The sequence below is a fragment of the Helianthus annuus genome, chromosome 3, assembly GCF_002127325.2.
Source record: "Helianthus annuus cultivar XRQ/B chromosome 3, HanXRQr2.0-SUNRISE, whole genome shotgun sequence".
Classification (NCBI taxonomy): Eukaryota; Viridiplantae; Streptophyta; class Magnoliopsida; order Asterales; family Asteraceae; genus Helianthus; species Helianthus annuus.
In genome coordinates, this window is record NC_035435.2 from 95,536,019 (window position 1) to 95,563,072 (window position 27,054).

Below are 27,054 nucleotides of genomic sequence, written 5' to 3' on the forward strand. Positions count from 1 at the left end.
TGCCAATGGGCGTTGCTTCTGACATCTGGAACCGGCTCAAGATGTCACCAACATATTTAGTCTGATGGATGAATATCCCAGACTCGGTTTGTTGAACTTGTAGGCCCAAAAAGAAAGTCATCTCCCCCATAGCGCTCATCTCAAACTTTTCCAGCATAATACGTTCGAATTGCCTGCACAAAGAATCATTAGTAGAACCAAATATGATATCATCAACGTACACATGTACCAACAGAAGGTCTCCATCTTGTTCCTTGATAAAGAGAGTGCAATCGATAAGACCTCGTCGAAATCCATTCTCCAGAAGATAGTTAGATAAGGTTGCATACCAAGCTCTAGGTGCTTGATGTAAACCGTAAAGAGCTTTGTTGAGCAACCAGACCCGATCGGGGTGAATTGGATCTTTAAAACCTGGAGGCTGTTCGACGTACACCTCTTCTTGAACTATCCCATGAAGAAAAGCACATTTGACATCCATCTGGTAGACTTTGAATCCTTTAAAAGAAGCATAAGCAAGAAAGATCCGAATAGCTTCCAGACGTGCAACTGGTGCATAAACTTCATTGTAGTCAATCCCCTCAATCTGCCGAAAACCTTGTACAACCAGTCTCGCTTTGTTACGAATAACTACTCCACGATCGTCCTTCTTGCATTTAAAAACCCAGCGAGTGCCAATTTTCTTGTAATTTTCCGGCCTTTCAACAAGCTTCCAAACACCAAGCTTTTGAAATTGCTGTAGTTCGTCCTGCATGGCTTCAACCCAAGCATTATCTTTTAAGGCTTCTTTCCAAGATTTTGGTTCTTCTTGTGAAACGTAACACGCGAAGGACCAATCATTTTGAAGACCAGATTCTCTGATGGCTGAATATAAACCAGTATTCTGGTTGTTTCTCAGCTGATTACGCGTCTGCACACCGCGATGGACATCTCCTATAATACTCTGCTGAGGATGGGTATCATGAATCCTCATTTCAGGATTTTCAGGAACACGAGCATTGATACCAAGATTGTTAAGATTAAGATCAACAACCAATTCCACACCTGGAATGTGTGTAGAAGTGGATGCATTTCCTTCAGCAGTATCTACATTCTGCACAAGAGGAGTTTCCAAAGAAGCACCCTGAACAGGAGCAACTGGAGCTGAAGATCCTTCTACCGCATCATGATATTCATCATCTTCCGATGACTCATTGTAATCAGCAGCATCTTCAAATACCTCATTTTGTACCGTATTGTTAACCGAAGAAGAACCTTGAGGGTTAACGATAACAGGTCTGACCAATGGCGAGTCAGCAGCATTGTCACTGTCAAATAACATTCTAGCAGCTGCAGATTCTTCGTCAAAGGTTGGCAGATTAAAGGAGTCAAACAGTCCATCGTAATCGAACATCCAAGGATCACCCGGAGCCCTAACAGGACTTGTGTACCTTTGAACCCTTACTTCACTCCATAGTTCAATCTTTTTGGTTGCCAGATTCCATACATGAAAATTTGGAGTTGCATATCCAAGGAAGAAACCATCGATAGCTTTCGCGCCAAACTTTCCATCCGGCTCAATCATAGTACATGGAGCTCCAAATGGTTCTAAGTAAGAAAGATCCGGTTTCCTTTTCTGTAGAAGTTCGAAACAAGTTTTGCCATGTCTCTTAACTGTAAGAACTCGGTTTAATATGTAGCACGCAGTCGACACAGCCTCCCCCCAGAATTGAACAGGGAGTTCCGACTCTACCAGCATTGTTCTTGCAGTTTCAATAATAGTCCTATTATTCCTCTCAGCGACGCCGTTTTGTTGTGGAGTGTAACGAGAACTGTATTCATGCAGAATGCCCTTTGAAATACAGAACTCATCCATCACATGATTCTTGAACTCTGTTCCATTGTCGCTTCTGATCCTCTTAACTTTCAACGTGTAGAGATTCTCCAACATTGTAAGAAGATCTTTGAGTATGCTAGGAGTATCACTCTTGTGTGCCATAAAAGATACCCAAGAAAATCTAGAATAATCATCAGTAACCACCAGACAGTAAGCGTCCCCGAAAGTTGTCTTGTGTTTCATCGGTCCAAACAGGTCCATATGAAGACGTTCGAGAGGCATGCTAACAGTATTGATTTTCTTCAAAGGGTGAGACTTCTTTGTTTGCTTCCCTTTCTGACACGAAACACAGATATCTTGTAAATGAAAACTTCTCACAGGCACACCATTCACAAGATTGTTTTTCACCAAATGGTTCATTTTCCTCAAGTGAATGTGCCCCATTCTTCTATGCCAAGATATAGACTCCTTTTCTGTGGCTTTAGAGACAAAGCAAGTGACTTGTGCAGATGTTGTAATCGCTTGTCTCATATCAAGAATATAGAGATCATTAACTCTTGGAGCCGATAAGAGAATCCATTCTTTAGGAATCTTGAAACCAGGTTTAAGCACATAACATCCGGCATCATCAAAATGCACGGTGAACTTTTTATCGCAGATTTGCGACACACTGAGAAGATTATGATCAATTTGACGAACATAATTGATCTTATCGAAACACACAATACCATTGGAGATACTTCCCTCTCCAGTGATGTATCCGCCTTTGTCTCCTGCAAATGCGACATAGCCTCCTCTAATATTTCTCACCTCATATAGAAGCCGTAAGTCGCCTGTCATGTGCCTGGATGCTCCACTATCAACAATCCAATGACTATTAATAGTTCCTCCTGGAACACCCTGCACATGTCGTTCGAAGATCAGTTGAGGATGGGGACCCAAGCCTTAGTGGTCTTGGGTCGTCCCTAAACATCACGAAACGTGATCTCAATTTCTTGATGATTCTCAAACACAGCAGCTCCCCCTGAACTATCACCCGTCTTAGGTTTCCAAGTTTGTTTTTGTTTACCAGGTTGAGTGTTGTAAATAGATTTTGAAGCTTCTAGTTTTAAAGGTTGTAAAACACATGGTTCCCTTTTTACTGTTTTGACTTCAGATTTTAAAGCCTTTTCAACAGCTTTGATGTTCTTACGTCATTGTTTCGTTTCTTGTTCTTTAACTGTTCGTTTATCATGTTTTGGTGAAACAGGATGATGTTGAGGGTGAACCTTTTCAGGTGGTGCTTTCTCAACAAACTTATCTTTTGGAGTTTTTGTGCAATTCTTAATGATATGCCCAAACTCCCCACATTTAAAACATGTTCTCCTTTGTACAAACTTAGGAGAATTCGATTGACCAACAGATGTCGAATTCGTAGAGCCTGAGGTACTTGCCTTTTCATCACACCCGTTTGTATGTTGAGTATAATTGTTTTCACTGTTACGTTTTAAAATCGTGACTTGTTGTACAAAATCGGTGTTTGATTTGTTTTCAAAAGTCACAATTTTATCCGTACCCTTTGATGCTACGAATTTGACATCTTTTGCTTTCTTTTGATAACGAGCCCCTTTTGTTTCAGATTTTGATTGAGAAACATTAGGCTTTTGAGCTCGCCTTTCTGGTTGTTTACCCTTAGAAGCAATAGGTTGTTGTTTTGTTGGTGGTTTTTGATTTCCAAATTGTTTTCTAATCTCAGCCTTAGGAACTGGATCACATTGAGTCACAACAACTCCTGGAAGTGTTTTTCCCAAAAACTTGTTTGTGTTATCTTCAAAAACTTTATCAATCGAAGATGGATTGACATTTTTAATTGGAAAATCATGATCTGAATAGATTCTTGAATCACCAACCAAAGTGTACAACACATTACTGCTCTTAATGGTAGACACAGATGTCTTGTCATTCTTGACAGGATCTATCACTTGTTTGACCACAGGAGTATCAGGATTACAAAGAATATGATTTTCAAGTGGAATTTCTACTCCTTTCATCTTGTTGAGTGATTTATCCTGATCACTAATATCTGATTCTGATTCATCATCTGACGACTCATAGTCCTCAATGATTGGAGGACTTTGTTTCGTACATGTCGAGGTTTCTGGTTGCTCAGATGATGTGTTTGAAGAACCGTCCGGTTTGAACCCTAGACCAGTAGAAAATTCTTCATAATCAAGAGGCACACTGGGTTCATACCGTGGCATATCTTCTTCATCAGGCATTTTGGTATAGTTATGTCTCAAAGGGGGCGGACATTTCTCATACCCTACGCCTTTCTTGTTTCCCTTCAGTTGTTGAACATCAATGATGTGATCAAGCATAAATCGGGAGTTAGAATAACTTTCCAACTTTTGCTTGATAGCATCATGCTCGCATTTGGCTATGGCTGGTTCCTTTTTGGTTTCCTCAACAATGTTTATGTAATCGTTTATGCTAACTTGTTTATGATAAACCACTTTGTTAACTTCGGAAACGCTTTTCTTTAGGGTTTCAATTACAGATTTAAATTCTTTTTGTTTCGAATAAAGCCATATTAGCCTCTTTGCACTTTGATAGTTCAATAACCAAACTTTGATTATGACTATGAAGCTTTTCTGATTCAAGCTTGATATCTGCACAAGATTTACAAACACTAGGAGTAGGAGTTTCAGAATTTACCTGACTCGTATAGGCTGAGACATTTGCCATAAAGGCAGTATGAAAAGAAAAAGATCCGTCTTCAGAGAAGAACTTCTCCATTTCCTTAGATGCAACAGCAGCCTTATTTATTAGAACTGATTTCTGACATTTTAACTCCTCAGCTTCATATAACAAGTGTTCAACATCAGAACTTGATTCTTCCTTCACATCAGAATCAGAATGATCATCTCCCGAAATAGAACTTTCTTCATCAGAACTCCCGGTGTAACCCGAACTGTAAAATTCCTCCTTATGAACATGCTTGATGTGATCGATGATCTTTGCATAACAAGTTGTTCCTCCTACTTGATCGCCTTCCCCAAACTGTACAGACCAGTCACACCCTTCATCAGCTTGAACTGTCAATGCTCGATTGGAATTTGATGGTCCAGACTGGTTCTGATTGTTATTCACTGCTACAATCCTCCTTTCACGATTCTCTTGCTGGGCATTGACATTTGAAGTACTCGTCTGGTTTCTGAATGGGTTATGATTGCCTTGTTTGGTTGGTCGGGTGCACTCACGTTTGAAATGCCCCTTCTCGCCACAATTGAAACATGTGACAACATTTATATCAAACCCGTACTTCGTATCCTTTTCCCCTTCCAACGAAGTTCTTCCAGTTTGAGCCATGAAGTCTTTTGCCCTTCTAACTGCACTAGCAAAAGCCCATTTGATATCCATTAACTCCATTTCATCCTTGTCGATCTGTTAATAATCTTCATTGGTAATATTGATGTTTCCAATTTGACCTGCGACCAACCCGCAGTAAGCACTGACCATTGTATTAATGAGTTCCATATGCTCCTTTGCTACTTCAATGCTAACTTGTGAGAGGTTTGAAGTATCGACTCTGACCGTGTTAGGGTTTAGGGGTGGTGGATTGTTGGCATAATGAGCTTGTTGTTGTGGTTGTGACTATGGTGTGGGTATTGATTGTGAAAGATAGGCGCTTTGATCAAACTGTGGTTGAGCAGTGGTAACTTGAGGTGTAGGAATGGATTGTGAAAGATAAGCACTTTGATCCCACTGTGGTTGTGCTTGATTGAACTATGGAAACGGAGAAGAGTTTGTATTTGATACAAACGCCGTCTGAAGCTTCGGTTGCTGAACGGAACTAGAACTAGCTGAAGGACCAAAACCAGGCAAATACATTTCTGTATTTTGAGGAGGTGCAGCTGCAATTCTTTTAGCCTTCCTAATTTCTTCTTTATTCTTGTGTTCTAACTTCTGAATGAATTCATAGAGACTAGCATTAGCTGCATCCAGTGCACCCGTATGTTTCAGAAGCTCAATGAATGGACTCCACTTAGGAGGTAGAGCATCAGCAAACCGAGCAATCATTTCCTGATGGGTAGCATTAACATTGTAAGAGCTCATTTCACTAATCAAATGATAGAAACGAGAAGTCATATCATTTAGGGTTTCATTTTCCAAAAAACTGAAATGATTCAAACTCTTTCTTTAACAGATCATGGCGAGTCTTCCTAGAAGCTGCATTCCCTTCTCCTCTCGCCACCAATGCATCCCATAGACTTTTCGTGGTCTTACAATACCCAAATTGATGGTAGATTTCTTTGTGAAGCGCTTGTGTAAGAATAGCAAATGCCTTTTTCTCCAAGTCATAGGATTTCTTATCATCTTCAAGCATATTAGCGTAACCTACTGAAGTTGATGCGGCTAATTCGAGGGCAGGGTTGACTGCATTAATAAAACACGTCCAAAGTTCGGTGCTTTGCCCTTGAACATAGGTATGGAAACGTCCCTTCCATGATGGATAATCATTCATGTGATTTAACTTTGGCGGGCGATTGTTGCTACCAGTCTCACTCTCGCTCAACAAGAGATTTTGAATGCTTTGGTTTTGATTTGATACCAAGGCCCATTGACTTACACTTATGGACGGTTGTTGTTGAGGTATGGAGTTTGCTAAGTAAGCGGCGATAGATGTCTGATTTGAACTTTGACCTGGTCGTGGGTCCGTACTCCAGTCCCATGGACTCGTGCAACTCATTTTTGATGTATACTAGTAGAATACCTGATCAAACACTTGAAAATACAATGTTATGATAGACTTGCAAACCTTCTGTTGAAAAATGACAACACACACGACGAAACACTTTTCACGAAACAGAGTCTGTTTCGTCGAGATCACTTATGACGAAACAGATTGTGTTTCGTCGAAGTATTATGGCGAAACAGATTTCTGATTCGTCGAAGGGACCTTTGGCGAAACACTTTTGATTCGTCGAAGGGACCTTTGGCGAAACACTTTTCGATTTGCTGTAATCTGTTTCGTCGATAACTTGATTCGTCGAGGTCTGTTACGTCAAAAAGGTAGTCAGAGGGTTGGTAAAGTAGGTGAAGTCTTATACCCAACCTGTCAACTCACACCACCTTTTCTCACATTAACCCATGCTAAAATACCAACCAAGGTATGGTGGATAATAGATTAATCCTATTTCAATTTTCAAGTTTGTTTGATAAAGATTAAAAAGTGAAAGTATCAAGAACACTTTGAATATTGGTTGAAGATATGAAGAACACTTGAATAATCCGGTGAACCGATAAATTTCCGAACACAAATTTTTGCCTAAAACTTTCAACAAAAACCAACTGTTAACATGTAAACACTCAAACAAACAAGGTTTTCGATAAAACTTTTAGCAAACAAGCAACATCCAACAGATTTTAAGAGTCCTTTTTTCCAGAAAATAATGAGTTTTAAGAACAACTTTCTGAGAAAACGCACAAACACTTGGTAAAATAACCGAACTATGTTTGATTTTAAACAAGGATAAGAGCCACTGCTCTGATACCACTTGTAGGTCCCGAAATCGGAGGATCGATTTTCACTACCAAACCCTTGTTTATAACAAACAAAGTTAAGTGTGCGGAATCCACTTAACTAAGCCAAACCAAAGATAGAACAAAGTAATAAAAGAGGTTTAACCAAAGAAACACAATTGTTTGATTAAACTGGATGAGAAAGCAACTGATACAAACACATTCTACACAAAGTGACCTTCAGGGTATACTCTCATCTCTGGGTTGTAACTGAGACTATCTGTGCCTTTATATAGCAGCTGGGCTAATAGAGTTCGACGAAACACATATTGGGCCGACGAAACGGAACTGGGCCCAATACTAAGCCCATCAGACGACGAAACACATCTGTTTCGTCGTTGACCTTGACGAAACACAAACAAGCAGATCCAAGTCTGTTTCGTCGACATGTGTTCGACGAAACAAACCTGTTTCGTTGAAGGCTGCAATATGTTATCTGTTTGCTGCAAACAGACAGCAAACAGCAGGCATTGAACACACAGACAAAAGACAGAAATACCCTTACTTATGCAAATCGCATTGTTTAACGACCATTACATAACAGACGAGACAAATAAGTCGGACACAAGCGGATAGGAGGATATCCGACTTGGTCGACTGCGAATACAGACTCGATAAACTATAAACGACCGTACAAAATACATCGTAAAGTACAAGACTAGTGACAGACACAAAAATGCATCAACAGCCTTAGAAGAGTCTGAAGAGGCATCCAAAAGCTGACAAGGGAAGCGTCTTTGGACGCCTTAGAAGAGTCTGAAGAGGCATCCAAAAGCTGACACGTGATACCTTGGTGGACGCTTCCAAAGACTCTCAAAGACGCATCGGAAATTGACCCAGCCAGGCGCATCACACTAAACCAGACGCAAGCTAAAGTGGATGCGTCTCGTAGACGCCTTCGAAGCGTCTTTACTTTTGAAAACCAATCATTCAGACACGTGTCACTTGATTATTGGCTGACGCATCTTTCATTCCTACAGACGCATAAGCTCCCTTGAAATCTGTGATGCCCTGTTCCAAGGACGTGTGAAGTGGCTATTTTCGTAAGTCAACGTTTTTCTTGGCTATTTTCGTAATTTTCTCTAATTTGATCTAAGACCTCCTCACAGTATGATCTTTTCATTTTTGACTTACTATTGCCATTACCCAAGAGAAATAATCACCAACTCTCTTTCCTTTACGTATGGATAAGTTTTTGAACTCCCTTCTTAGGCCTTGGAGTTTAATAATAACCTTCACCTGATTACCTCCTTGGTATTCCATCTTGAGTATCTCCCAACTCTCTCTAGCATATTCTACTGATGAAATTCGAGAGATTAGTTCGTCACGGACAACTTGTTGTATAAGTGCCATAGAATGAGCATCACGTTTCTTGGCAGTTCCGAGGCGATCCTAATAAGTTTCTCATTCATTGACCCCATCTTCAACTAATTCCCGGGATGGCAAGAGTTTAATATGTAAACCTTAATTGGGTGAGACGGCATAAGTTTTATATCCGGGATGAAATTGTTTAACTTTGGGGTTCCAATTTCTTGCTTGCCGTTTTCTATATTTTATATAGAAGTTTCGCCGTTAACAAAAAAAAAAAACTAATTCCCATAAATCTCCAGATTTCAAGATTGTTTTCATCCTGCAGTGATCGTACCCTTCTCCATTGAACACTGGAATGGGGGTGGGTGCAGTCGGAAGTATGCTTTTTTAATCGGCCATTGTATTGTGAATGAGAGATGGTAGCAAGTCTTAGAGATCAAGTAATGAGTAATGCTCTGATACCACTGTGGCTATAAGGGGGGAGGGGGTGGTTACTAGTGATAGAATTCTATTACTCACAATATCCAATCATGTTCCGCCATGTCATCAACCATTTTTCCATCACTCACAACCTTTTTTTTGTGGCAATGGTCATCACTCACCACCACACTTAACAATTTCCCCCCAACCAACAATTACCCTCACAAAAAGACCATCACGCCGTTAAAAAAATAATGAAATGGGTTTACCGTGATACTAACACTCTTGATGTGAGGAGTGGCGGTGGGAAAATCAATAGTTCCACGCGTTATAGTTGCTTTCCGTGATATAATAAAGCACTGCCCCCGGTGCTCTAAGAACTAGAAAGGGACAGCTCACAAATGCATGCAGAGAAACAGTATAGGACTCAAAGAAGCTTTTTCTTATTGATACTCTCAAATAAGTTGCATACAAAAGAAATAAAGTAACTAAAGACTTAATCAAAAAGAGTGTTGCCAGATATCAGTTGCTGACCCAGACTTCTTCAAACTTGAATACCCACGTGCATGAAAAGATATTGAAAACATTTTAATAAATCAACATATACCCAAGTAAACAAACATAAAATAAAAAGACCGACTCAAACCATACTTCCACTACTTAGCTTTATGACCCATGACTAGGCCTGCTTGAATAATTATTAACCAAATTATAAGTGTGATAATTTATATATTTTTACTTGTCTACAGTATAGTAATGAGATTATAATCGTGTAAATATGTATATTTTGTTTTGTTGTTTGACGTAAGTATCATCTACTTATATATTCTTTTCTCTTAGTTGAGATCGTTTTTTTGTCTTGATATACAATTCTCTACATATATGTTTGTCCAGTGTTTTCTTAATATCATGGTTTGCATCTCCAGAATACAACTTATCGAACTGTCCATACACATAAGTCTAGACTTGAAGCTTTGTTATTGATATGTTCTAAGTAACAATGTTCCATGCTGAATCATGTTAAAACACAACATTTCTAGAAATGGCATCAACCGTTCGGCAACCTGGACTATATACGTTACATATCTTTGTTGTAACTTCACAACATATTCGATCCAAATGACACAATCTATGAATCTTCGTTTCTTCTTTTTTATTTTCACTCTGACAGTCATACCAATTACAAGATCATCTTCATCAGATGACTATCAACCTTACATTGTTCTCATGGACAAATCAATGATGCCATCACCCTTCTCTAATCACCACAATTGGTACACGTCTTTACTTTCCTCATTATCAGATGAAGAACCTGCAAAGCATCTCTACACATATAACCATGTGATGGACGGTTTCAGTGCAGTGCTCACAAAATCGCAACTCGAGCGGCTTGAAAAGATGTCAGGCCATCTTGTAACATTTGAGGATCAACTTGGACAACTTCACACGACGCATACGCCTAAGTTTTTGGGACTAAGGAAACATGCTGGGTTGTGGCCAATTTCAGGTTTCGGTGAAGATATGATTATTGGCATACTAGACACCGGAATTTGGCCAGAAAGTGAGAGTTTCATTGACAAAGGAATGTCTGATGTACCTTCTAGATGGCGTGGAGCTTGTGAAGCCGAAAACTTCTGTAATAAAAAGATTATAGGTGCGCGTTCATTTAGCCAGGGGATGAAGCATCGAAAGGAAAACATTTCAACCACAGATGACTATGATTCGCCTAGAGATTATGAAGGACATGGAACACATACATCTTCGACAGCGGCTGGTAATCGAGTACAGTCTGCTGATTATTTCGGTTATGCCAAGGGAACAGCTACTGGAATGGCACCAAAAGCACTGTTAGCCATGTACAAGGTGATATTCTTGGACAACTCGTATGATGCTGCAGCAAGTGATACACTAGCTGGAATGGATCAAGCAATAGAAGACGGTGTTGATCTAATGTCCTTGTCGTTAGGGTTCATCGAGACAAGGTTTTACCGAAACCCTATCGCGATTGGAGCATTTGCAGCTATGGAAAAGGGGATTTTTGTATCTTGCTCAGCTGGTAATGCTGGCCCTCATCCGTACACTATGCTAAATGGAGCTCCATGGATCACCACTGTTGGTGCAGGAACAATAGACCGAGATTTCGCCGCTTATGTTACGCCAGGTGAGTTAATTCTTTTTATTTGAAGGTGGTTTAGGAAACTTATAAGTGTTGGTATCACGGTTAACGGGTTCCCAGGACCAACCAATCGGACCCAGAAGAAAGATGATAACAAAGACATTGTAATCACAACATAAATCACACAACTTCATGATTAACCAAAAACAATAAACCGAAAATTATAATTATAACTAACCGAAAATATGAAACCCAAACTTGATAAACTTAAACTTGAACTTGAAACTGTACGGTTACAATGAGACTTCAAACCCTTAAATACTTGTTGAAGAGGTTTGTGTGTAGAAGGAGACGTCGTTCCATGAAAGGGTATGTCGATCCCTTAATAAGCGTTTGTACGGTTATCCCATACAGACAGGCACCTGTTCATAATCATGCCCAACTAAACCAAACTTAAACCTAATGGACTCTAAGTTAATGACCCAATGTTTATGGCCTTTGGCCCAATTAGAAACAAGCAAAATAAAACATAAAACATAATTGTTCGACCCAAATAAACTAATAAACATAACATACGAGCGGCCCAAATCCGGATCACTGAAGTACCTGATTATCGGCTTCAATAAGCGTATCTCAGGATGGTACTTGTAGTCAGAAGGGAATCAACATCATAAATCTTTTTTTTTTCTTGTCCAATAACTTACAAAAACACTGCTTTAATTTTTTTCTTTTCTGAACATTTCAATCCAAATGTTATTAAAAGAGTGTGCCTATTGGCACACCAAACCCTAGCAAAATTAGGGTTTATCTACACTGCGTATTGGTCAATACGCAGCGTATAGGGTTAACCAAATACGTTGCGTATTGACCAATATGCAGCGTAGATAAACCCTAGATCTCAGTGAGTGCCTGATAACCAATCATTGCACAGAAAACAAGGTTTCTCTACGATGCGTATTGATCAATACGCAACGTATTGAGTTTTACACAAATGGTCCCTGCTCTTTTAAAAATTGACAAAAATGGTCCCTTTTTTGATATATTTACAATTTTGTCCATGATGTTTCAATTTCTACAAAATAGGTCCCTGATGTTTCATAAATTGGCACAAATGGTCCCTGTCAGGGACTACTTTTGTAAAAACTGAAACTGAGGGACTATTTTTATAAAAACTGAAACTGCAGGGACCAAAGTGTAAATATGTCAAAAATGGGTAAAAAGGGGGTCTTCTTTAAAGAACCGCCCTTGCCAAGAATCGAACTCATGACCTCTCGTTTAGAACCGCAACGCCTTAACCAGTTTATCCTCCTACTAGGAGCTGGTAGTATTAGAAACTTAAAGCATTATATACACAAGTTAATTAATAGGCTGCGTATTGGTCAATACGCAGCGTATATTAAACTTCAACAAAATTGGGGTCATTTTGGTTGGTTTGAAGAATCAAAAGTTTACCAGTTTTATATACGCTGCGTATTGGTCAATACGCAGCGTATATTACCTTCCTGAATTTTAAAACTTCCAGAAGTTTATCTATACAACAAAACATTTTAAATAACCTGCCAGAATTTTATATAACCTGCTTGAATTTCAAAATATAACAAAGTTTGATATATATATTTCAAAATATGTGAAACCGTTTACACCGAAGTTTGATATATACATAACAAAATACATAACAAAGTTTGTCCATACATAACAAAATGATAAAATACTACTGCTGCTGCTCCTGATGCTGCTGCTGCTGCTGATGCTGATCCCAGTCTGCATCCGCAATGAAGTGTAGTGGAGGTAACCCGTCATGCTGTCGCTGCTGTTGCAGCGCCGCAGCCACCCACTCTAACAGATAGTTGTTTCTTTCAACGTATCGAAGCAGCCGCTGATGTGACGGGTCAGGACGGGCCAAACATGGCGTGGGAACTGAGGCTCCCCGGGTGGTCCACGCGGCTGTGGTGGCTGCGGAAGAACGACGGCCGGCTCATACGGCTCCGGCGGCTCCGGATCGTGCGGGGGATAAAACAGAGGGAACTCTTCTGGCAGTTGTGTAAGCTCGTATTGCGTGCCGTCCAGTTTCTTTAACCGCTTCCCGCATGGAAAGTCTTTGGTAATTTGCATCCCGTTTATTGTGTTCATCCCCATCCGCTTTGGCTGTGTCGACGGGCCTACACGGCCGCGGTCGTCCTCCGGATGATAGCCCAACGAATGGGCTATCTTGGTCACGTAGGCGTCGCCGAATAGAATTCCGCGCTCCTGTCGGTGATGCGCGGAGGCGAAGTACTGCGCCAACCCGTCAAAACTTAGTTTCGATGCTCGTTAGGACCGTACGCGCCTTACGAGCGTCAAAACTAAGATCGTCGTCGTTAAATTATATTTTTTTTATTATTTAGTCGAAGTCGAACCGTAAGTCGCGTAGGTCCCTAACGAGCGTCGACTAAGTTCGTCGTTTTATATTTTAACGACATAAATTTCCCCCAATCTTCTTTATCGAACCCTTTCTTGCACTGTCTAGCTATATTTTGTTGGATGTGAAAGTGGCATAGAAGCCTGGTTGTGTTCGGAAATACTTTAGAACATGCATTAATTAGGGCAAGCTCCCTATCCGTGACTATCACACGCGGCATCATACATTCATGCAATATTGACTTGATCCGCTCAAGCACCCACACGTAGTTACCTCTTCGTTCTTTACAAATAACGGCATGTGCGATACAAAAAGACTTCCCAGACGACGTCCTACCCACAACCTGGACAAATGGCATGTTGTAGAGGTTTGTTTTGTAGGTTGCGTCGATCAACATCACGTGCGGGAATGCACGCCACATAGTGATTGAATAAGGATGAACAAAGAAAATATCTGTTATGACATCTGTTTTGGGATCCTGTCGGGTGTCGTAAATGAATCGGCGGTCATGCAGCAGGCTTTCCAGTGCCTGAATAGGATTCTTTCCGTCCATTATTGTCGCTCTAATTTTTTGTACCGCATTTTGCACGTCTTTCTGAACGTGCAGGCTGTCGGGGAACTGCTTTCTTAGGGTTTGAAATATGATACGTGGCTCCATGTTTTGAGCAGTTAGCTGCTCCACTAGCTTGTATTCGGCTTTAGTAAATCTTCGCACAAAAGCGTGGCCCAACAGACTCGTCGTAGGTTCGTGGTTATGGTTCGCACAGTCCACTTTTAACTCCCACGTGTCATTCATCACGTCCCGTATGGCGAGTAATGAAAATGGGCAACCGATTTTTTTTGCTACCAGCTTTCCTAACTGTTGCTTTACTACGGTGCTCACCACTACGGTCGCACACAAGCTATACCATCCCAGTAGTACCGCCAATATTTTCTGATCGGCGGGTAACAATTACGTAACCATACTCCTTTCCCGTTTCTTGTACCCAATTCTTCAAATCAGTTAGAGACATGAAACGCTAAAAAAAAGTTACGTTAATAATAATAATAACTCTAATAATAATAATAATAATAATAATAATAAAAGTTACGTTAATAATAATAATAACTCTAATAATAATAATAATAATTATTATTATTATTATTATTATAATTATAGTCTTTTAACAATAATAATAATAATTATTATAATTATAATTTTCGAAACTTCAAGGACCATTTGTGTCAATTTTCGAAACTTCAGGGACCATTTGTGTCAATTTTCAAAACTTCAGGGACCATTTGTGTCAATTTTCGAAACTTTAGGGACCATTTATGACAATTTTCAAAACTTCAGGGACCATTTGTTCAATTTTCAAAACTTCAGGGACCATTTGTGTCAATTTTCAAAACTTCAGGGACCATTTATGACAATTTTCGAAACTTCAGGAACTACACAAGCCATACCATCCCAGTAGTACCGCCAATATTTTTTGATCAACCATACTCCTTTCCCGTTTCTTGTACCCAATTCTTCAAATCAGTTAGAGACATGAAACGCTAAAAAAAAGTTACGTTAATAATAATAATAACTCTAATAATAATAATAATAATAATAATAATAATAATAATAATAATAATAATAATAATAATAATAACTCTAATAATAATAATAATAATAATAATAAAAAAAGTTACGTTAATAATAATAATAACTCTAATAATAATAATAATAATAATAATAATAATAATAATAATAATTATTATTATTATTATTATTATTATAATTATAGTCTTTTAACAATAATAATAATAAAAATTATTATAATTATAATTTTCGAAACTTCAAGGACCATTTGTGTCAATTTTCGAAACTTCAGGGACCATTTGTGTCAATTTTCAAAACTTCAGGGACCATTTGTGTCAATTTTCGAAACTTCAGGGACCATTTATGACAATTTTCAAAACTTCAGGGACCATTTGTGTCAATTTTCAAAACTTCAGGGACCATTTGTATCAATTTTCAAAACTTCAGGGACCATTTATGACAATTTTCGAAACTTCAGGAACTATTTTTGATATTATAGTATTTTTAACAATAATAATAATAATAATAATTATTATTATTATTATAATTATAGTATTTTAACAATAATAACAATAATAATAATAATAATAATAATAATAATAATAATAATAATAATAATAATAATAATAATAATAATAATTAGAGTATTTTAACAATAATAACAACAATAATAATAACAATAATAATTATTATTTTAATGTGATACCTCATTTATTTGAAACGGATTGCCCGGGGTAGATGGTTCATAAAGTGATGTGTTACGGGGCTCATAACCATATCCACCATGTTCTTCGTATCCACCGTAGCCTCCGTATCCACCGTATCCACCTTCACCCCCGGATCTATCATATCCACTGTATACACCTTCACCCCCGTATCCACTGTAACCACCTTCACCCCCATATCTATCGTATCCACTGTATCCAACTGCACCCCTTTATCCACTGGTGTATCCACCTTCACCCCCGTATCCACTGTAACCACCTTCACCCCCGTATCCACTGTAACCACCTTCACCACTGTATCCACTGTAACTTCCGTATCTACCTTCATCCCCGTATATCCTGTAACCCGGATACGATTGCTGCGTCGGATAATATGGTTCATCAACAGGTGCATTCTCAGCACCGTATCCACTTGGTTGCACGTACGGAGATTCATACCCGTATCCGTAATCTGGATACACTTGATGCGCCGGGTAATTTGGTTCATCAACAGGTGGAGTGGGAGTCTTGTTCAAGTCTGGCAACTGTGTTTTTTGATCAACAGAAACTCCAGACACAACCTCCTCCTCATTGGCAGCATTTGCTCCCCATGTGTCGTTAAAATAGCGATTACCGAAATAATTATCCTTCCAAAATGATGACATTTTAACAAGATTGAACAAAAAACTAACAATTCTTTACTGAAGAAGAAGATGAAAAAGAAAGCACGGTATATTGAATTGAATTTGATGGGTAACAGATATGAATGGAGGGATAAATAGACTTTCATCTGACACTTCCATACGCAGCGTGTTGCTCTCTACTCACCGTATTACTTTATTCACGTGCACTGGACAACATCGTATCAGTGTCAAATCAGTCTGACATACGCTGCGTATTGATCAATACGCACCCTATGTTAGACTGATTTGACATGGTACTAGGTTTGACTGTCTGGTCGTGTACCTACCACCTACATACGCTGCGTAGTGACCAATACGCAGCGTATTCCGGTAACCCTATACGCTGCGTATTGATCAATACGCAGCGTATGCAAACCCTAATTGTGCAGATAGCCTGACTTGGTGTGCAAATAGTGAGAGCCTATTAAAAATTGAGATTTTTTTTTTTACTGATGTTCGCCAGATGATGAAAACTATGGAACCCTAATTGGGAAATCTGTTTTCCCCCAGAATCTATTGATAGAAAGGGTTCCTATTTACTATGGATATGGAAATAAAAGCAAAGGAGCTTGTCATGATGGTTCTCTTGATCCCAAAGATGTTCAAGGCAAGTACATTTTCTGTGATGGAATGTCACAAACTGAATTAGAAACTAGTGGAGCTGCCGGAGCTATCTTCATTTCAGACGACAGTAACTTTCTCCGGCCAAAAGATTTCAATCTACCGTATGTCGTACTCAAACCGAAGGTAGGAGATTTGTTAAAAAAGTACATAATCAACACGAAAAATGCAAGTATTAGCGTTAAGTATGGTGAAACATTGTTGGGTGTTAAACCAGCTCCACAAGTTGCATACTTTTCCTCAAGAGGACCTGACACACGATCTTCTTAGTGTTTCTCAAATCTGTGACAAGCAGTTCTCAGTACACTTTGACGCTAATGGATGTTATGTGCTGAAGCCGGGCTTCAAAATTCCAAAAGAATGGATTCTCTTGTCGGCTCCAAGGATAAATGATTTGTACGTCCTTGACATGAGCCAAGCTATTACTACGTCTGCACAAGCAACTTGTTTCGTTTCCAAAGCCACAGAAAAAGACACTATCTCTTGGCACAGACGAATGGGTCACATTCACTTACGCAAAATGAATCATTTGGTTTCAAATGAATTGGTGAATGGAGTTCCTCTCAAAAATTTCCATCTTCAAGACGTCTGTGTTTCGTGCCAGAAAGGAAAGCAAACAAAGAAGAAGCACCCTACAAAGAAGATCAACACGGTGGCAGTTCCTCTTGAACGTTTGCACATGGATTTGTTCGGTCCTGTCAAGCACAAGAGTATTCGGGGTGATCAATACTGCCTCGTGATTACAGATGATTATTCTAGATTTTCTTGGGTAGCGTTCATGGCACACAAGAGTGAAACCTTTGGCATTATCAAAAACTTGATCATTCAGATTGAGAATTTGTATAAGTTGAAGGTTAGACGGATACGTAGCAACAATGGTACTGAATTTAAAAATCATTCCATGGCGGAGTTCTGCACTTCAAAGGGTATTCTACATGAGTTTAGTGCAGCTTATACTCCTCAACAAAATGGTGTCGCTGAACGTAAGAACCGCACATTGATCGAGACTGCTAGGACAATGTTAGTAGAGTCACAGTTGCCCATTCCATTCTGGACTGAAGCTGTGGCCTCTGCATGTTACACATTGAACAGAGTCCTTACAGTCAAAAGGCACAACAAGACCTGCTTTGAGCTTCTTCAAAAACGGAAACCAGATTTGTCTTATCTAGAACCGTTTGGAGCTCCATGCACAATCATCGATCCTAATGGAAAGTTTGGGGCAAAAGCTATTGATGGCTACTTTCTTGGGTATGCCACCCCTAACTTACGAGTCTGGAATCTAGAGACTAAAAGGGTCGAGGAATGGTCTGAGGTCAGAGTACAAAGGCACACCTTGCCAGTCAAAAATCCGGGTCAACCTTGGATGTTTGAGTACGATGACTTCTTCAATTCGATCAACGTTGAAGCCGTTGAAGAAAATGCTGCGGCTAGGATGTTTTTCGAGAGTGACAATGCAACAGTTTCACCGGTGGTTCGTCCAATTCTTGTTAATCAAGAACCATCTTCTTCGGTGAACAATAATACTCTCAACAATGAGGATTTTCATGATGCAAACGAATTGAACGAATCTTCCGAGGATGATGAATTTCTAGATGCAGATCAAGAAGCTCCAACAACAACAGTTCATGGTACTTCAGAGGGTACACCTCCAGTGGATGCCCATAGAACAGCTGAGGCTACTGCATCATCCTCTTCGTCAATTCCGGGCCTTGAATTGGTTGTTGATCTTAATCTCAACAACCTGGGTATAAATGTTCCAGTTCCAGATAATCCAGAAACAAGGATTCATAATACCCATCCTCAACAAAACATCATTGGAAATGTGCAAAGTGGCGTTCAAACAAGAAACATGTTGCGAAACAACAACAATGCAGGCTTGTATGCAGCTATTCGAGAATCCGGGCAACAAAATGATTGGTCCTTCGCGTGTTATGTCTCACAAGAAGAACCAAGAACGTGGAAAGAAGCCTTGAAGGATAATGCTTGGGTTGAAGCAATGCAGGAAGAACTGCAACAATTCCAGAAGCTGGGTGTCTGGAAACTAGTAGAGAAACCTGCTGGATACAAGAAGATTGGTACCCGTTGGGTTTTCAAATGCAAAAAGGATGACCGCGGAGTTGTTATCCGAAACAAAGCACGTTTAGTCGTTCAAGGTTTTCGTCAGATTGAAGGGATCGACTACAACGAAGTGTATGCACCCGTTGCACGTCTCGAAGCAATTCGAATCTTTCTAGCCTATGCGTCCTTCAAAGGGTTCAAGGTTTATCAGATGGACGTGAAAAGTGCATTCTTACATGGTGTGGTTGAAGAAGAGGTATATGTCGAACAGCCTCCAGGTTTTGAAGATCCTATCCATCCCGATCGGGTTTGGTTGCTCAACAAAGCTCTCTATGGTCTACATCAAGCACCGCGAGCTTGGTATGCAACCTTATCACACTATCTGCTGGAGAACGGTTTTCGTAGAGGTCTTATCGACTGTACTCTTTTCATCAAAGAACAAGATGGAGATCTTCTTCTGGTCCAGGTATACGTTGATGATATTATTTTTGGTTCTACTAATGATGTCTTGTGTAGGGAATTCGAGCGCATTATGCAGGATAAATTCGAGATGAGTGCTATGGGGGAAATGACCTTCTTCTTGGGCCTACAAGTACAACAAACAGAGTCTGGGATATTCATTCATCAGACTAAATATGTTGGTGACATCTTGAGCCGGTTCCAGATGTCTGATGCAACGCCCATTGGTACCCCATTGCCAACAAATCACGGAATTACTCCTGACTTGAAGGGAGAAGCTGTTAGCCCCTCAAACTATCGCGCAATGATCGGATCCCTTATGTACCTCACAGCATCAAGGCCAGACATAATGTACCCAACGTGCCTGCTTGCCAGATATCAAGTTAACCCGAAGGCCTCACATCTTGCAGCTGTCAAAAGGATTTTTCGTTATTTGAAGGCGTACCCTGACACCGGTCTGTGGTACCCTAGGGATAATAACTTTGAATTGGTAGCTTTCAGTGATTCTGATTTTGGCGGATGCAAAATCGACGGTAAATCCACAACGGCTGGATGTCAGTTCTTAGGAAATCGCCTAGTCACATGGCAGTGCAAGAAGCAGACGTGTGTCGCTACATCAACATGCGAAGCTGAATACATTGCTGCCTCAAGTTGTTGCTCCCAAGTTCTTTGGATCCAACAACAAATGCGGGACTACGGTTTTGAATTCCTAACTACTCCTATTTACGTTGATAATTCTGCTGCTTTAGATATCACTAGAAATCCTGTGCAGCACTCAAAGACCAAACACATCGAAATCAAATATCACTTCATACGTGATTGCTTTGAGAAAAGGCTAATCGATGTTGTTAAGGTCCACACCGATGACCAACGTGCCGACTTATTTACCAAAGCATTTGACAAATCAAGATTTGACTTTTTATTATTGGTAAACGGCATTAAGGTCAAGCAAGAGTAAAACCAACATCGGAAAATCATTTTTGTAAATATCTTTGTGTCTTTTAAATTTATCTTAGTTTATTGATTTTAGGGGGAGTAAATGCAAAAATCGGAAAATCCAAAAACATCGAAAAATTTCAAAAACACAAAAACAATAGAAAAACAAAAATGAGTTTCCTGGCGAGCAAAAGAGAAAATGATAGTACATCAGTGGTCTATCCAAACCTCTTTAAACCTTAAATGAAAAACGATAAGCAGCTCTATATAAGATGTATCGGTAGGCTCACAATCATTTAAAGTGTGCAGGGTGATATAAATATTAAATCGACTGAAGACCAGGTGGGAACCATTCATTGGCATATGGTCTTAGTACCGAAATTTCGTTTGATAGATTGCCGAGGTTCTGAGATATTCGGTCTTTATGCTGCTTATCATCTGGGTATCATGGTTGTATCTTTTACCGAAAAATAACGGGGACGCAAGTCTAGATCTTCCATGATACTATACATACGTGTACATATTACATACTGCATTCGACCTCAATAAGTGATAAACAATCACATGTCCAAATCAAATAAGTGATAAAACATCACATTTATCCGGGTGTCAAGTTCGTCTCTCTGCTGTACGGAAGTACTGACCTGTTCGCGGACTTGCACCTGTGCCCTCATGCATATGAAAATCAAGTTCCTCTTCAATAAGTGATTATATCACATAGGACTTGTTTTCAAATCAAAATAAGTGAGTATCTCACATCATATACGGTCAAACAGATGATAATCGGTATACTCACCGGTAAGATGAACTCTCGTGCATACCTTGATACGGGAATGTGTCGTGATGTGGATGAACACCGGTCGGTAAGTATAAATCATACCTTAACGTATCCTCTCGCCATGATTACATCTGATAAGTTGAGCTTAAGTGGACAACAATACCGATAATTGTTATAGGATGCTTATCTTAATGTTAACTAACTGAACAACAAGAGTGTTTTGGCATGACCGTACACTGATATGATTCTCTTACCCTCGAAACTCGCAAAAAGAATGTTTGTATATATTTATTTATTTACTGCTTAACTTTTATTGCTTTCCTTTAAACAGTTTCGTCGTTTGGTGCATATCAGCACGACATTAGCGGTGATGTCGTTTGATAACATTCAAAGGATTTTTAAATTGTTGTCTTTTAATTTCAAAAATACCAAAAAGATTTTAGGCGTGTTTTAATATAAACTTTGTAAAAGCCAAAAAGATTTTATTTCTACCTTATTTTCGATCGTACGATGTTGGAACTCAAGTCTTCGTTACCTGAAACCTGAACGAAAACCGATTTGACTAAATCTTCATAAACGGTCAAAATTTGCAAGTTTTGAAAGTTAAAACTAAAATTGACAAATTTATTAAACTTTCAAACTGTCGGACGGTGTTTGATTATGACATGGTCATTCGTGTGTCATTTGGTTATATTAACTATTCCAAGCAGTTGTTCTCATTACGCGTTTAGATTTCTTGCATGTGCAGATTCTAAAGGCTAGGAGAACATGGTCGATGATAAGCTTTGGAATGAAGACACGAGGAGAAGGCGCTCAAAAGATGAAGATGATCGAGTTGCCGCTGGCCACCATCAACACCACAAGGATCTCACTTCATAAAGATCAAGTCATTCACGAGCATAACTCAAGGGGGAGCTCATGTTAAGGGGGAGTTTGTCAACACACTTCCTACATGATACGCGTAGTTTGTTGATACACTCTCTGCTTTCAATACGTGAAGACTTTGAAGATCCTCCGACGTTGAAGACTTGAAAGGACATCAGAGTTTTGAGAACTCGAAGACCAAAGACCATCGAAGTTCGAGACGAGTCTACAACTATAGAAGATAAAGACAAAGCTACAGCCAAGGGGGAGTTTGTTGGTGCACTTGTGTCTGTACTTTGTCTGTATTCGGTCACGATGTAAACGATGTCCTGATTAGTGTTGTAAGTTGACCAAGTAAACCATCCTCCGGTTTGACTTGGACAACAGTTTGTAAAATGTTGAAAGATGTTCTGTGTCGAAGGATAAGAGATCGAAGGATAATGTGGATCCTTCGATCTCATCGAAAGATATGTTTCGAATGATAGATCTCGAAAGGTGATCTTTCGAGGTCCCTGCTGATCCTTCGAGTGCTTTGTCATCGATAGATGATCCTTCGGACCATCTATCGGATCCTTCGGACCAGACATCATGGGCTGGGTATAAATACCCATGCAGTGTGTTGTGTTTCACTTAGACATAGAGACACTTAGAGAGACAGACAAAAAGATAGAGCTGAGAGCATTCTGTCCGAACCACACACACACACTTGAGAGTTTGCAAGTTAGATTTGTAAACATTGTACTTGTAACCGAAACCTTCATACGTATTAATACATTGGTGTTAATCGGTGAACCTTGTGTGTTGTGCTTCATACTTGTCTCATCCCGGTTTGCTTGCTAGCTTGGATTCCGCACTCGCTAGTGGGTTAGTATAACAAGGTTTGAGGTTCGTCATCCTCCGACAAGGGACCTACAATTGGTATCAGAGCTTGGCTCTTTACCTTGTTTAAAACCGGGTTGTTCAAGTTCTTGGTGTGTTTGGACACTTGGTTTTGCACCCGTTTTTGGTGGTTTTCTTGTACTTTTAAACTGAAAAACGGTTTCTAAACCTTCGGGAGTGTTCAAGGTTGGGTTGGGTAACTTAAAAAGTTGTTTTTAAGTGTCTTTGTGTTTTCCGGCGAAAATTCCGGTTAAAGTTCCGGTGACTGGTTTTAGGATAAGGTTATCCTTTTTGGGCAACCTTTTCAAAGTTGGTGGGAAAGTTAGGCCTGCACATACCGTCTTGCCGAAAGTTGACTTACCAACCCATCACCTTTTCACCAACCTGTCACATCAGCGTCAGTGTGTCAGAATCTCTCGAAAGATATCTTTCGACATCGAAAGACTATCTTTCGATCAAGGAAGGCTCGAAAGATTGTCATCCTTCGACCCATCCTTCGAAGTCTGAAACATATCTTTCGATCAAGGAATCTATTCGAAAGACAGGTGTCCGAAAGATAAGGATTTAACTCGAAAGATAAGGATCTTTCAAAGTGTGAATCCTTCGAGTTCTTGAATCTTTCGAAATCATTGCTCGAGATTCAACAGTGATCTTTCGAGCACTGTTGATCCTTCGAACAAGATTTGATCTTTCGATTGTGGTCTGTTTATTGTTAACAAGTTTCTGTGATTTCAGATCTTTCGAACAGGATCCTTCGGCTGTGTGTGATCTTTCGGAATATTCACTTAGCATTTATTTTGCTTATCAATCATGAATCCGAATTGGTGGAATCCTGCCCCAGACAGTGGAAAATATACCAGTTCTGGTGTCACTCCCTCATGGTGGGGTACACCGGCGCCAGACAGTGGAAAATACACGTCTACAAGTCTATCGCCTTCATGGGCCGAGTCTCCGGTATCGACATCTTCTCAGGGAAATCAATGGGCATTGGTATCGAATCAAACTCCGAGTATCCAAAGTATCTTACTGAGCGAAAGCGAAACAGGAAGTTTGAATCGACCTCCAAAGCTGATGCATTTAAACGAGTATCCGGGTTGGGCTGATAGATTCCGTACATATGTTTTGGGTCAAAATACAGAGCTGTGGATACGTTTCACCACAGATTTTGATCAAGCTATCGAAGTCGCCGCTTCAACAACTGCTAGTTTTGCCGATCTTCCAGAAGATCAAAAGAAAATATATGATCTGGAAAAGAAAGCCTACGCCATTCTCACTCAGGCGTTAAGCAAAGACATCTATCATCAGTTTGTCAGCTTCAAGACTACAAAGAAGTTGTGGGACGGTTTGAAAACCAGGGGAGTAGGGAATGAAGCAACACGTCAATTGCGTCATGATCTGCTCAAGAAAGAATTCGACTGTTTCACGTGCTTAGATAAGGAGTCTTTGGGAGACATGACAAGTCGGTTTTATCATTTGCTTACTGAGTTGAATAATTTTGGTGTGACAACGACTCAAGCGGAAGTGGTGAAAAAGTTTGCTGATGCTTTGCCTCCCCAATGGAGTAGTTTCTTGGAAATCCTGAAGTATAACGGAGTGTTGAAAACTACAAATATCAACGACTTCGTGCAGCTTCTGGAAAACAAGGATCAGGAGGAAACATTAAAGGCGAAGAGAGTTCCATTGCCACAAAATCCTGAAATGTATTGTGGAACTTCCAATACTTCGTCTGCAAGAACAGGTCCACATGCTCCTTTGCAAACAGCGTTTGTCACTAGCACAGATATGTATGGCAATCCGGTGCAAGTTCCTGTAAAGCCACCTCCTACCACAGACATGTATGGAAATCCAATACAGCCACCTCCTCCTCCTCCTCCTGCTCAAACACAACGTGCATGTTATGGAGGAACATCATCTGCTGGTCAACAATCAAAGCCAGGTACCGTACAGCTCGACACGTCAAGCTTCTCTAAAATCAGTGTAGAAGTAGCTAAGGAACACATGGAGCTGCTTAACACTGTAGTGAGCGCGTACTGTGGGTTAATAGAAGGTCAGATTGGCAACATTAATCTGACACAAGAAGATTACAGGCAGATTGATAAAGAAGAGATGGACTTGATGGACATCAAGTGGGCCTTTGCGAGTGCTGTGAGAAGAGCAAAGGATTGGATTGAAAGTACTGGCAGAACCAGCTTGGAAAGTAAGCGAGACACCAAGTATGGGTTCGATAAGCAGGCTGTAAAGTGCTTCAACTGTGGTGAACGGGGTCACTTTAAACGGGAATGTACAAAGCCAGCACAGCACGGGAATCAAAACCCCTTCAGAAACCAAGGCAACCAGCAGAACAGAAACAATGATCGTACATTGGTACCCGTCAACAACCAAACCAACCGGGCACTTGCGGTTCAGGTGGATGAAGGTTGTGACTGGTCAATCCAGTTGGGTGGTGATGCTCCCGATGGAACAGCTTGTTTTGCTCAAGTTGTGAAGAAGCTAGTTCACGCCAGTGGTGGAGAATCTTCTGCCAGTGGTGGTGAATCATCTGAAGATGAAGACTCTTCTGGGTACAGCAGGAGTGTTGATGAAGAATCATCCAATTCTGGTGATGATCATGTGGGTGAGACATCAAATGCAACAATCGATGCAGATATTGATGAACTTTTGGAGGAAGCTGCAGCAGAAGCTCAAAGAAGATCTATCCTGGTGGATCAAGCTGCTTATACTTCGTCGTCTCTCCATTCAGCCTTTATGGCTAATGTCGACGGTTCATCAAGTCAGGTATGTGTCGATGAACCCACTGCTGTTAATTGTGATGAATGTACTAGGTTGCATGCTAGATGTGCTGATATGGAGAAAAGTATGTCTGAGTTGCAAGACAAACATGATGCTTTACAAGCTAGTTTGTTTGACTTGCAAGACAAACATACTACTGTGAATGAGAATTTGAGTGACTTGCAAAGTAAGCATGACGCTTTGCAAGAAAAGTATGATGTGACTTTTCTCCACAATCAGAAATTGACTGTGGACCTTTCCAAATGCACAGAAGCCAACATGTTTTACGAAAACCATGAAAAAGAATTTAAGTCAATGATTGAGACATTAAAGAAAGATAAAACTGAATTGACTAAAATGGTTTCCAGAAAACAAACGGACATTAATTTGTATATCTCTCGTCTTGAGACAATGCAAAAAGAAATGGTCTGTGTAAAAACGGAAAGTGAGGCAATCCAACTCAAGCTGGATAGCTATTTGAGTTCTAGCTATGTGTTGGATCACATCATTGATGTCCAAAAGGAGAAAAGGGACATGACGTGCTTGGGATATAAGAAATGTCCACCTCCTGTGAGACACCATTATGATGCCATGCCAGATGAGGAGGACAGAGTGTTATTTGAACCTTCTGTGCCTCTAGATGTTAAGGAGTTTGCTGCAGGACTCGGATACCAAAAGGAAGTATCCTCAGATTCAGATGTGTCAGCAGATACATTTGTAAGTGCTGAACAGAATCAAGATCCTCCAGTTGTGATTGAGGATGCTGATTCTTCTGTTGATGAATCTGATGATACTGTCCCAGCAAAGTCTGATGCGGTAACCAAAAATGAGGACATACCTCTTGAGAATCATATTCTATGTGATCCTCCTGCTCAACCCGCTAAGACTGTTGCAACTGAGTCCTCATCTGCAGAAGAGCCGGAGAGTGTGAATTTGTTGTACACTCTAGTTGGTGATGATAAAATTTACTCAGACAAAGATTTTCCCATTAAGAATGTTAATCAATCCTTAATCTGTAAAGTCTTTGAAAATTCGACAAGTAAGTTTTTGGGAAAGACAGGACCACGTGTTACAGTTACACAGTGTCCTCCTATTCCAAAGGCTGAAATTCAAAAA

The 27,054-nt window shown here is 40.0% G+C and overlaps 1 protein-coding gene across 1 annotated transcript in view; it reads left to right on the top strand.

The window, feature by feature from the left end:
- Positions 1-10,225: 10,225 nt before the first annotated feature.
- Positions 10,226-27,054, top strand: part of LOC110931900 (subtilisin-like protease SBT3) — a 46,775-nt gene continuing 29,946 nt past the window's right edge. Inside the window, exon 1 of the mRNA XM_035988098.1 lies at positions 10,226-11,267. Coding sequence (XP_035843991.1) covers positions 10,226-11,267 — 1,042 coding nt within the window. The remainder of the gene's footprint in view (positions 11,268-27,054) is intronic.